General features: G+C 34.8%; 1 protein-coding gene across 3 annotated transcripts in view; it reads right to left on the reverse strand.

Annotated features, from left to right (window-relative positions):
• Positions 1 to 174: 174 nt before the first annotated feature.
• IFT74 (intraflagellar transport 74) overlaps positions 175 to 12727 on the reverse strand; it is a 39133-nt gene continuing 26580 nt past the window's right edge. For all 3 annotated transcript variants that reach the window (XM_065046314.1, XM_065046315.1, XM_065046316.1), the window contains exons 15-20: positions 9260 to 9357; positions 8180 to 8306; positions 5636 to 5799; positions 4838 to 4963; positions 2832 to 2892; positions 175 to 1019 (exon numbers count right to left, since the gene is read on the reverse strand). In XM_065046314.1, coding sequence (XP_064902386.1) covers positions 904 to 1019; positions 2832 to 2892; positions 4838 to 4963; positions 5636 to 5799; positions 8180 to 8306; positions 9260 to 9357 — 692 coding nt within the window. In that variant the 3' untranslated portion in view covers positions 175 to 903. The remainder of the gene's footprint in view (positions 1020 to 2831; positions 2893 to 4837; positions 4964 to 5635; positions 5800 to 8179; positions 8307 to 9259; positions 9358 to 12727) is intronic.

Genomic DNA, 12727 nt, shown 5'->3' on the forward strand with positions numbered 1-12727 from the left:
ATAGAAATTTTGTTTTATGTAAATGTTTTCTGAAATTTCTGTATTATAAAGCACATTGTTGATTCTGTATCAGTCCTGGTTTTGTTCAATGATGAATCTCAATAAATGTTTTTGTAGAGGTTGCATATGACACTGCAGCTTGAAGGCTGAGGAAAGAAAAAAGATTGTGGAAAATACAAATAATTTCCCTTTTTATTTTTTTTTTTATTGATGAACACTAGAAAATAAAAATGCTCTGCATAAGGTCAGTACTAGCCATGTTTCACTAGTTTTATCACTGTTCTTTCCTTATAATTACATAAAAATATAAAATAAGGACATTAATCAGTTGGGAAAATGAAAATTTGCTGACAGATATAAAGTACATTTGCTTTTATTATAAGACTTCATATTCTGAAGCAGTTCTGATTTAAAAGGATGCTTTTCATCCTCAGATGTTTTCCTTACTTTTATAAATTGCTATTTAAACAGGTATGGTATGCTGATAGTACTATTCATCTTCTTATCCACTTCATTTAAGATAATGTGTATGAGAGCCTATCCTGTTTGGCAGGGGTAGGAATACAAGATACTTAGAGGTTCACTGTATAAAGTTTCACATTTGAGATGCAATCCAGCAATGGGCCTCAGTAAAATGTTCTGATCATTTTACACTCACTGTACAGGTACAGTATTTCCTTTTTATTTCTACAAGCTTCTAAAGTTCAGAAGTTCTAAAAATTTTAAATGTTGCAAAAGGACGGAAACTGTTAAAACCTGTGACTTCTGAAAGCCTAGAAATATACTTTTACAAATATCTGTTGCTCCAGTGGTGAGCAAATGAGCCCAGTAGTCCAGCTTTCCATACTGCGTGTGCACATCTCTCATTGTTGCTCCACTGGGGCAGGAAGGAAGTGCCTGGGTTCAGTTCTTGGTGTTCTGTAAAGCTTCTATGAGAGCTTTGTTGTATTCTGTGACCAGCTTTCTCACGTTCTTCATTATTGGCTGGTAGTCACTCTCTTGACTTTTTGTTGCTATGACTGATTAAAAGAATTTAAGGAAACAAAGTGCTAGTATAAATATTAGTGTAATTAGAGATCATAAGAGATCGACAATACAGTTAAGTTTCCTTCTGTGAAAACTGTCAGGGGTTGCAAATTATGGAAAAACTCAAATTTGGTGTAGAAGATTTAACACCCATTTACTATCTGCCATCTCATGCCAAGCATGGTGAAAAAGAAGAGATCACATGCCTGAGTCAGTTTTGGTTTTATACATATAGGCAAGAGGTCCCTTGTGGAAGACTCTGCCCATTGTCACATTGCAAACAAAACCATTTCGAGGAATTCAGCTATTCACAGCCATACAGCCTGGCACTTTGGAACTCCAGCTACAGAAGTCCCAGTCCAAGAAAACAGGACCTTTCTTTCCACTAGCCCAAGCAGTCATGAAACTCTGTATAAGGGTCTGCGCATTGATAGATAATACATCATAGCAAGTTAGGAGGCACTTTTAATATCTTGATCAACTTTTTCTCTTAGTTTGTTTTGGAGGTGTTTTTTTTTGTGTGCTTTTTTTTGTTGTTGTTTGGGTTTTTTTGGTGCTTTTTTTGTTTTGTTTGTGTGTTTGGGTTTTATTGTGTGTTTTTTTTTTTTTTTCTGTTAGAAGAAATAACATCTAAGATTCTTGCCTTAATAAAATATTCCTGTAGAGCCTTCTTCTTAGTGGAGGTGACTCCAATTACGTTCTGTTGTCCAAGACTTTTTTCATATTTTTTCTAAGAATTAGAGCACTAATCAGATCTGAGAAATGGGATATTTGGTATACTAAAAATATAATGCTATATGCAGATCTTATATTATTTTTTCCCCAATGCTACGCTATTACAGAATTGCCTGAAGTATATTCTTGTGCCATTTTCGGAGCCATGACGCAATGTCCCTTGTCCAAAACACAACACTGGACAATATGGTCTCATTTTACTGTTACTTTTACCAATTATGCTTTTAGTGTAATTGTATAATAGTGGTTCTATGCAGCTTTGAAATTTCTTTTTTTTTTTTGTTTTGTTTCCTATATCATTTTAAAGGAGTGATTTTATCGCAGTGAATTCAAAGTCCCTAGAATACAGAAATGCAAATATGCCCTACTCAGCTCTCGACAATAACTATGGAGAATTGTACAAGATAAGAACCGCCAATTCTAATTAAAAAAAACACTTCAGTCCTTTAGCTAATTTCCAAAACTACCTTATGAAAGTCACTTGCAGCAAATAAGATTTTGCTGATATTTTGGAAGGTCTTACATGATTAGTGCAATGTAACTCTTTAATTAATATCACATAATGAGAGAGCTACAATGCATTTCCCCCAGGTCAACCTATGTTGCAGGTAAAGTATCTCTTTGTTGTATCTTACCACATTTATCTGTTTTTTTTTCCTCTAATATGCAATTTCTCTTTCATTTGATAGGAAAATACTATGCAGTCACCATGCTATACAGATTATCAAACAGTGCTACATTTGATGAATAATTTCAGATAGGACCGGACAGATGTGAAGATGATCTTCATTTGAAACCTTGTGGCAAAACAGATCCAACACGAAAAACTCTGGATTGCAAGGCAAATCTTATGGCTCTAGGACGCCACAAAATTGTTTCAGTCAACACATGCAAGTTCGCTATATATAATATCTATCAGCTAACCAGACATTTGCAAAGCATCACCTTTACCCTTCTCCCTTGTCTCCTGCTCCTCATTCTGTCCTGTCTTATTTTGCTGGAGGAAACAGACTTCTTCCTCAATTAATACAGTGTGTGAATTTAACTCTATTTCTTAAAGAAAAGGATACATTCCTTCATCATAAAGTTATTTTGCTCATGGTGCTGCCACTTCCTCTCCAAATTCGTAAGCTGAAAACACAAAAAGAGCCAAAAATAAAAATTTTAATTATTACACACATACTGTATACAGAGAATCTCCCAAAGATGTTGTATTAATACCGTGTACTCTACCACCCGATAACATAAAGTTATTTCACACACAAAAAAAGAGAAACAATGGCAAAATTATTTTTAAAGCTGTAAAAGAATAACCTGTATATAATTTAGCATTTCATACATATATTTATAAAAAAGCACTGAATGCAACTGCATCAGTAGATAGAAAAAATCAAAAGAGAATTCAAGACTTATTGTATAGCGAAATGTGTAAGCAAGTCAGAAGTAAAATGCGAACACTGCAGAGAGATACTAATTCTCATTCTACTTCATATCACTTAAACGATCTCTTCTTAAAATCAGTAAGATCTAAAATCACCAAAGATACAATATTTCCTGACACTGTCTTGGAGTTTGAGCTATACAGAAGAAACTTCCTTACTTCCATAGTTTAGTTTCCTGTCTGATGCCAGAAGCTGTGATAAGAACAGAGCTGCAGCGAGAAGATTGTAGGAGTGTGGATTAAGTGCTGGCACTTCTTCAATACTTTCAGCATCAACAGGAAACTAATGTGGACATTATATCGATGGCTGCTTCCTTGCAATACCATTTTATAATATTTGTTTTTCTGATGCTACTGTTCAAGGTTCTGCATTTCAGGATATGCAGATGTTATTTTTAAATGTAAAAACTAAAAATCACTCTGAGACAACTTTCAGTGGAAAATATGTTAATAAATTAGGAAAATATTGCAACATTCTACTTAAAATCTTTTTATTAAGCTAAAAGAAATGCTGTACAACTACTATTTTATATAAATATTTTAGCATGTTTATGCAAGTATTTTAACTGGCTGGGTTTCCATTTCTCATTTACATGATCTCTAGGAATGAGAATCTGATCGTGGTATAAAAAAAAATCTGAAGTCTTGCAGACTCTGGCATAGAGCTGTGGGGATTTACATCATCACCCTTGAGTCAGCCCACAATAATCATATGCTACGAATGTATACATATAGCTCTTCATTTCAAACTATGCCCTCTCATTCATTCCATAAAGTTCACTCCAGAAGGAAGTTAAACATGTACAAATATCACCTTCAGCTTTCAACTGAATTAGAAAAAAGTAATAGTTTCAAAGGACAAAGACATCAACAACCTGAAACAATAAAAATCAGCGAAATGCAGATAAAACAGTTTATTTCTATTTTTCAGCTTCTTTTGAGGTTATCCAACATCTTCCTTCTGTGCATTCAAATATACATGCCAGTAAAGTTCTGTTGCCAAAATGACAGCAAATTATGGGTGTTTCTAACGGAAGAATCAAAGCTGCAATGGGTTTATAAACAGCTTCTTTCCTGATTCACTTTTGGAATATTAATGTAAGTATACTCATATACCAAAGTTCCTTGGGTTTCAAGAAGTCTGAGCAAAATTAAAACTTCAGTGGTTTGCAAGGAACACAAAGACTTGGAAAAGGGAAAGGAATTGAACAGTACAGCTCGCAGGATAAAACTGTAAAAGCAAAAGTGATGTTACCTAATTAGCAATGACATTTTTTTTCCCTCAAGTTTCATTCTAAATTGGTCCTCAAAACTCCTCAAGCAAAGGAAGGGTAAAAGGGGGAGAGTTCTGAGCAAGATTAATACAAACACTTTAACAAAGGATTCATGCAACTTTTGAGCTCAGAAAGAACTCTGCCTAGTAACTTTGAAATCCAAAGCTTACCTGAAATTTATTGATACAATATTAACTTCTGTTTGAAAACAGAAAATATGGCTATTCATTTACAATACATAACTTCAAACACTCCCTGAGAAGAAATAAACTGATTCCTTCTATGAAATACTTCATGTGCATGAAAACACCAAAACTTCTATAGAAACAGCTGAAGACATAATCCGTAGCTTGAGCTATACCTGAGAATGTGTCTCGTTCTCTTGCAGCTCTCTCTTTAGTGTCTCATATTCTGTATTCAAGTGCTCCATTATTTTCTTGAAAGCATGGCTACGTTTTGTTAGTTTTTCTTTGTCATCCTGGAGTCTCTAGTTGGAAAAAAAACAACACAAACCAATTAATGGATGACTTCATTTGCTGTGGGCTACAGATAAACTATTTTAATTCAGCTTTCATGATGCTACTTCTTCCTTTCCGAACAAGATCAAATGCATAAAGAACTCATAAGGCTTTTCTCTAGCAAAGCATACTCTATCCTAAAGATAATATTCAACAGTTATAACCAGGTTGTAGGCTTAGACCATAATGTATCAGCACAAGTAGGAACATGGGTGTTAAGAATTTGTAAGAAATTTATCACGTGAAATGGGAAGTGCTCCAGATGGAGTTCATCTTAGAGCAAACACACACAGGACAGATTTTTCTTTTTTGTTTGGGTTCTGTCTTTAGATTGCTAAATTCAAACTTGTGGGTAGTCATTACTTACAGCAAAAAAGTTCAGATGCATCACGAAAATAAAAAGGAAATTTTGAGAAAGGAAAGTATCAAAAGGTACCCAGGTGCTAGCCTGCTACATGTACCCAGTTAAGAAGTCATATATATATATAAGCAGACAAGCATTTTGTTTCATTTGCACTGGTGTGCAAACCCAGTTTTCAGCTACCAGTCAGGATTCTCACTCACAGACCTGGATTCCCCTCCACTAGGTGCTCAAAAACACACAAATTCTGTATAATCCAAGGTTTTATTCCTTTCATTACCTTCTTCTTCTCTTCTCCTGATGCTTTCAGAGCTGGCAAATTATTATAGACCTCCAGCTCCGTTTTTGTTTGTTCAATTTTGTCTTTAAGAGAAGCTAGTTCATCAACCATCTTGCCCTCCAAGAGTTCCATCTTCTGTAGGTCCATTTGCAGTTTCTCACTCTCTAGATCACCAGATACACAAACTCTAATTACTTTTTATTTCATAGTACATTGTCCAATATATAATGGTTTATTCCATACTTAAGCAATACAAACATACCTTTCTCATTTTGAATTTCATGAGAATGTTAATGAAAGAAAATATTTGATCTTCACAATCATCTCATCAGCCAAAACTCCTATATTACAATTACTGTATTATGCTCTGTAAGTGAAAAGTAATGAAAACGTGGTGGTTTTCTGTATCACAGTGTGGTATTTCTCCTGCTAAAGTTGTTTATAGCATCAGTCAATTTCAAGTCTTAAAGCAGTGGTGATACCCTACAAAAAGTTGACTGCAATAATGCAAACAACTTTTTAAATGATTTTTGTTAGTTTTCAGCATCATGTTGTTTTTATGTATGTTGCTTCTATATGACAAGACTTAGTTTTAGAGTAAATAGCCAAATTTGCTTCAAACATAATTCAAATTGGAAATAGCAGAAGACAACTTCAGATTTTCTTAAGGCTTTATTTAGGACTAACCACAGTGCTTTCACTTTTTATATAGTTGTTTTAATACCTTTTAAAGTAATACATAGTTGATTAATTGGGTTTTATTTTACCTGTAAAGAGTAATAAAAATGTAAATAAGCCAGAAAGGATTCTTAGACTGTTCTACCTATATACTGATAAAAACTGTGGTGAGACAGCAATGGATTATTCCTACGCATTCACACTCTGGAGAAAAGGGAAACTGGAACGGGTGAATTTCATCCTTATGCAGCAAGAGCCTCAATGAAAAAAACTCAGAGCTAAAAAGCTTAAAACTTCTCTGGGGGAAGAGGCAGGAAGAGGATGCAGCCCAGTTCCTTCTGATAGGCCATCAAGTTCAGAGTCTAGCAGGCAGTGTGTACACAGTAGCAAACTCTCAGACCAAACTGCAGTGACCCAGGGAAATGTTTTTGGGAAACTATGCCATCAGCACTTTTGTTTACTCTTCATGGTTTCCTTTTTTTTTTCTCCTTTCCCCCCCCCTTTTTTTTTTCCTGGTGGAGTTTTTATATCTTTGTTACAGCAAGAAAATGTGGAAATCCAGGTTTTAACCACAGCAACACAACTCTGAAGACAACTGTGGTGTAATTCAAGGGTTAGGAAGAACTTCAACTGTGCAAACTGAACATTTTTGAAAGAATCTTAAATTGTTCATTACACTTTCTGTGTCTCTGTGCTTTCAGAAGTTTACTTATGGATCATCTAAATGATCTGCTAAAAATTTTGTACTATAACTTCCTTCTCTCGCAAAGAAAGAAATATGGTTTTCAATAATGTCTCTGTAGTGTTGTGTGCTTCTGGAACATCCTTAGACTGTAAAGTAATAAGAATTGATGCTTACATGAAAGAACAAAAAATCATACTTGAACTTCTAATATATGGCCCAGCTTTTTAAATTACGCTAGAACTGCAAAATTAGCATTTGCAGACAAGTGAACGAACACTAAATGATCAAACACATAACCGAACAACCCTCTTCTGTAACACTTTGTGTTTTACTTCTTACGTGCATGTAACTACTCTGAAGTTACAACACAGGCTCCTATTTTGAAAATTACGACCAAGCATAGCATGTAATAGCCTTCTAACAAAATGATTTATGGTTCTTAATTCCTGCCCCTTCCTTTCAACCAAACAAACAAGGAAAGGCTTGCTGAACCAATAATGATATTGGCAAAGCTTAGAATTATGAGAACAATTGCACTATAAACAGTGCAAATAAAGAACTAAATAGATATTTGTTATGGAAATAAAAATACTGTCTGCTTTTTGAAATTACAGGCAAGATCCTGTGCATTCTTACACTTAATTATATGAGTATTTCGAAAATGAAGTCAAAATGCATATTCACTTCTCGGAATCAAAGCCTGAGAATTTGAAAGCTATTCACTGTTGTTCCAAGTTACTCTCCCATGGTACACACCCTTCCAGAAAAGCACAAATCATAAGTAAGTGACACAGAGAACTACATTTACAAATAATACACAGGTAACTGTGGAAGTCTCTACTTCAATTTATTAAACACTATTTTAAGATTGTGAAAAGCATTTATTTTGAGGTGAATATTAGTAAAGTCAAACTGCTAGGTCACAGAACTTTGTACCCCTGTATTAAAATACCTACGTTTAACGTATATCTGTGCCAGGAAGCTGATCATCTAGTGATAACAGTAAGTGAAATACTCCTGAGGAATATAAATAACTTGTTATCCACAACAGTTTCAATTTGTCAACTTGCCACTGTAGTTTAATACTTGGAGATCACTGACCTTGCACTTTTATTAGTGTAACAACTCAGGTAATTTTTATTGTTTAAGGAATGAATTTGGAAATTCATTGCTGATCTTACCTGTAATCAGATTCTTAGCAGTGCTCTGTGATTTCTGCATTTCACTTGATTTGAAAGTGAGGTCTTCCTGCATAATCTTCAGCTCTTGATTGGTAACAGATGAAATTTGTTTCATACGGTTCACATTCTGTGTGTTACCAATAACAATAATGAGAATACACCATATCTTTGAAACAACAAATGGTAACTGGATAAGTAAAAAACTCTCCTGTCCTAGTACACTGTCTGTTATTCAGCTTTTGTACTACAGAGACTGAAAATACTGGAAGTAGTCTGAAGTGATTTAAATGTAAATGATTTTCATTCTGTCGACTTTTGGTAAAAGACCAGTGAAGATGAAACAAAAATGCAGCAAATTTAAACTGTGTTGCCATATCTATATCTTTTAAAGTGTCATTGACTAAATATACTTTATGGTATACCATACTAAAAGAGTTAGAAGATAATTAAAGTGATGATATAACCAAAATATTACTTACCCGAGGGATTTCTATAAGGTAAAAAAAACCCTATGTGAGCCAAAAATGTTAAAACTCTTTTGAAAGTGCAAAAAAAGAACAGAATGCAAACAGGAACAATTTCTAAAGTGTTTACATTAAGTATTGCATAGCAAGGTATTCCAGACATAATTTTAGCAGATCACAGGAACAAGTGGAATGTTGTCAATAACTTAATAGTAGTGATAGAATATCCATTAACTGAGATTTCCAGACAAAATATTGCAGTGATTTTATTTGCATTGTTCCAAAATGTTTATACTTAATGCAATAATGTTAATTGTAGCAATGATTATGAGTTATAGAAAAGATGCAAAGATTTCTTTTATTCTGGTCACAAGTATTGTCCAATATTCAAAACTCTTTCCCCAGAAATGAACAGAAATTAAACAAATCTTTCATTTTTTATCTTTTTTTTTTTTTTTCCTACAGCTGTAGATGATTTAAGTTTAGTTCTCCTAAGAAATTATTATGCAGATACTGACTGGATAATAGATAAAAACCATCATCCTTCTTTATCCATTAATTCTGTTCTGTGCTTCTAAATTTGTAGCTTGCCACAGAAGGAGGGAAATGTACTTACCCTGCTTGAGTGCTCCAGGAGTGCAACAATGCTGGCTTCTATTTGGGCCTTTCGTTCCAATTCCTGGTTCTTCACCTCTTCAAATGTTTCAAGAAAATCTAGGGATGAACAAACATAATAAAGAAGGCTGGTACTTCCATGGGTACAGCAAAAGCACTTGTTTCCAGTCAAAACTTTGGATTAAATTGATAAACTGTACAATTTCAGACAGGTTACTTGAAGATTAATAGTTTATTTGAGAGACAGGTGGTAGAGTCCTTGAAACTTGCCAGCTTATAGGCTGGAATGAAAAATACCGCAATTTTTCCAGAGATGCATATCTGGCTGATTATTGACATGAGCTAAGCGCCTTCTTAGACACTGTTTAGGTGAGGGTTGCCACCCAATGGGAAAGGAGTTTCATCACCATCATTTCTGACACCTTTCTGAATGCTTGTCCCAGCAGCTGTTGGTCTTCATATTTCTGAAAGCTATCAACATGGGCTACTAAATAAATGAAACAAGTTGCTTCACAAACTCGAATGGCCTGGACTAAATGCCAAACACTGCTAAAGACCTGAGACTAATCATCACCTGGTATCATCTGTTTCTTTATGTATAATGTCCCTTTGCTACATCTCTAATTTATGCTCATTCTGATAAGTGTCCAACTGAATCTGACAAGACAGTTGTAGTGGTGGTATGTGCTCTGTGTTTGTGTCCTAGACATACTACATTGTATTCCTGGTGACAGACAGGCATATTGAAAAGAAGGTGCTGGAGCCACCACATGAAAGTCAGAGGTCCATCAAGATGCCACCTTGGGCTATAAGATATAATCATCCCTCTCCTGTTGGGTCCCCTCCCGAAACACAGCTTATGTACACAGGAGCACTCAGGAAACAGAGAGTTTGCAGACTTTCTTGATGGATGAAAAAGGGCAGAAGTGGTTGTTTTAGCAAGAAGGATTAGATAACAGTAAATTCAAGATGGGTTATTTGGGAAGAGAGAAGAAAACAGGAGGAAACACTTAATGGAAATACTGACAAATCCTGAAGGGATGAGGACTGACTAGAGAATTGTGGATCCCAGAGCATCCAGGATTTTTACCTAATTTTAAAATTTGTTACTAATAAAACATTTATGCATAAGAAAACTATTGTAATATCTGACATCATCTGCGATGCTGTCCATGAAAAAGGTAACAGAGATACTTCACAGAGTACAGCTTCTAAAGCTTTCTAGAGTGGAAAAAGTGCATTATTGGAGTCAGGGGACAATACTAAGATACTAAAAAGGCTACCTCTCAGGGAGAGATGTCAGAATGAAAGACACTTGGAATTCTTAGAGGTCAATAAATGGCATTAGACAACACATCTGTAATGTGCACAGCTGACTGCTAAAAATAATAGCTAGTCCTGATACAGACTCAGTTGGTTCGAAAAGCTGAAATAAAGTTTCGGTCCACCTGACACTGATAGGGAACTGTAGAGAACAGTACTTGCCAAGAATGTAAGAAAGTTTGCCTTTTGCCAAAACTACTGTGAACTAGGAACCAGAAATATAGTTAAAACCAAAGCTTAAAAAGCCTACAATTAAAAATACTAGTCAAGTCCCAAGTGCTGAATAAGACTATTGCTAGGTCTGCTTTTCTCCAGTACCCAGGCTGCAAATGAAGCTATCCTTAGAAAGGGAAGTTTTATTTTCTCTCTGTGATGTTCTTGGCCTTAAGAATGAACTTTTTTTGTCTTATCTTAAAGATGGCACAATCATACTCTAACATGAGGAGTCACAATGACAGCTCCAAAAAGAGTTCCTTACTCAAAGGGCATTTAACTGCACATTTCATACCATCTGCTGCTGTGAAATACAGACAAGTATTTTCTACACTAAGAAAATATTTGAGCACAACAGAACTAAGGGAAAGGCAGTAAGGAAAGTAACAGTATTGAAATTCTTGCTTAATGTTTTGTGTTTAAAACGTTTGAGCTATTTTTTCCTTTAAAAAATAATCAAGTGGGTAATTTTTACAAATAGAATCACTCTGATAACATAACACAAATCTTTCAATCACATTTAACTGCTTAGTGCTCTAGTGGTGGGCAAAGGCTTCACTAACATCTTTCTCTTGTGGAGGTCTGAGACACTTCAACTTAATGCATGGTGCCATGGACTTTGATTTATCTTAGGAAGAGGTCTTAAATATTGCAATATCTTGATGAACCTATTTATTTGCTTCCAAGGAAGGTATAGGCAATGAGGATATTGAATCTTCCAAAGCATACATGTAGGGAAGCCAAAGGAGTGAAATAAAAGCAACTTCATGAAAAAAAAAAGCATTCTCACACATTCATAAACATGAAATGAGAACAAAACTAAAGTACTATACATCCACAAATACATAATTTTATAAAACTGAGCCTGAAAAAGTAGAATTAGGTCCTAAGAATTATACCTATATGATCTGACTAGTGTTTTTCTCCTTTGGCATTCTGGACCTTTTTAGGTTTATTTTTTTTCAAACCTCATTTATTTAGAAACACTAAGCAAGGTCTGTATTTTCATCTAATTTCATTGTCTTTCTGTGTGGGACATTCGAGTGATTTTCTTGAAGTTAATGGACATTGTATGGAATTGAACTGAACAGGCCTCTGAGGCCTATGTATTCAACAAGAGAGCAAGAGAGCAAGAGTCGAGCAGCCTACGTGTCTTGTGTGACTTTATACAACCTTGGGTAAAACAAAAGGAAGACTGTCTAGTGAAGAAAAGAATCAGCAAGTCAGCTAAAATATAGATACATTTTGTATAATATTAGAGCTTATGTAAGAATTGTGTAATCCAATCACCTATTAGTTTGCGGCGCGTGAACAGCAGCTATTGACCAATTACAAGTAGCCTTCTGATGCATGGACAGCACGTGGGCAGGTCAAAAAGATATTTAAGGAGAGTTATAACAAGTAATAAACGGCTTCACTTGAATTCATATTGGATTGTGTGGGGTCCATGATTCGTCGCCCTCGCATTTCTGCAAGCAACTCTCCTTCTCATAACATCTGTCTGAATAACCTTGTTTCATTTGAGCACTATGTGTTTCACGGATTCATAAAAAATTGAATAGAAGAGACTGTAAGAAGTCATCTAATTAATTAACTTCCTTCACGACAAAAAAAAAACCTTTATGTCAGTATTCAGATGTTTGTCTATACTCTTCTTACAGACAGTTCATGATAGATACTTTACAATGCTCCTGAAAAATCTATTTCAACACTTTGTGAGTTTTAATGTTAGGAAGTTTTTTCTAATATCCAACCTGAAATCTTGTTGAAACTATTGGTGTACTACTCCTTTTCTATCCTCCATGTGTATGCAGACAGATTAGTCACTTATGATTTCAGACAGACTTTCTACACACTTGATGACTATCATAACTTCTTTAAAATAAAAGATTGATTCTTCAATATTTCCTTGCACATCATGCTTTCCATGTCC

The sequence above is a fragment of the Columba livia genome, chromosome Z (genome assembly GCF_036013475.1).
Source record: "Columba livia isolate bColLiv1 breed racing homer chromosome Z, bColLiv1.pat.W.v2, whole genome shotgun sequence".
Lineage (NCBI taxonomy): Eukaryota > Metazoa > Chordata > Aves > Columbiformes > Columbidae > Columba > Columba livia.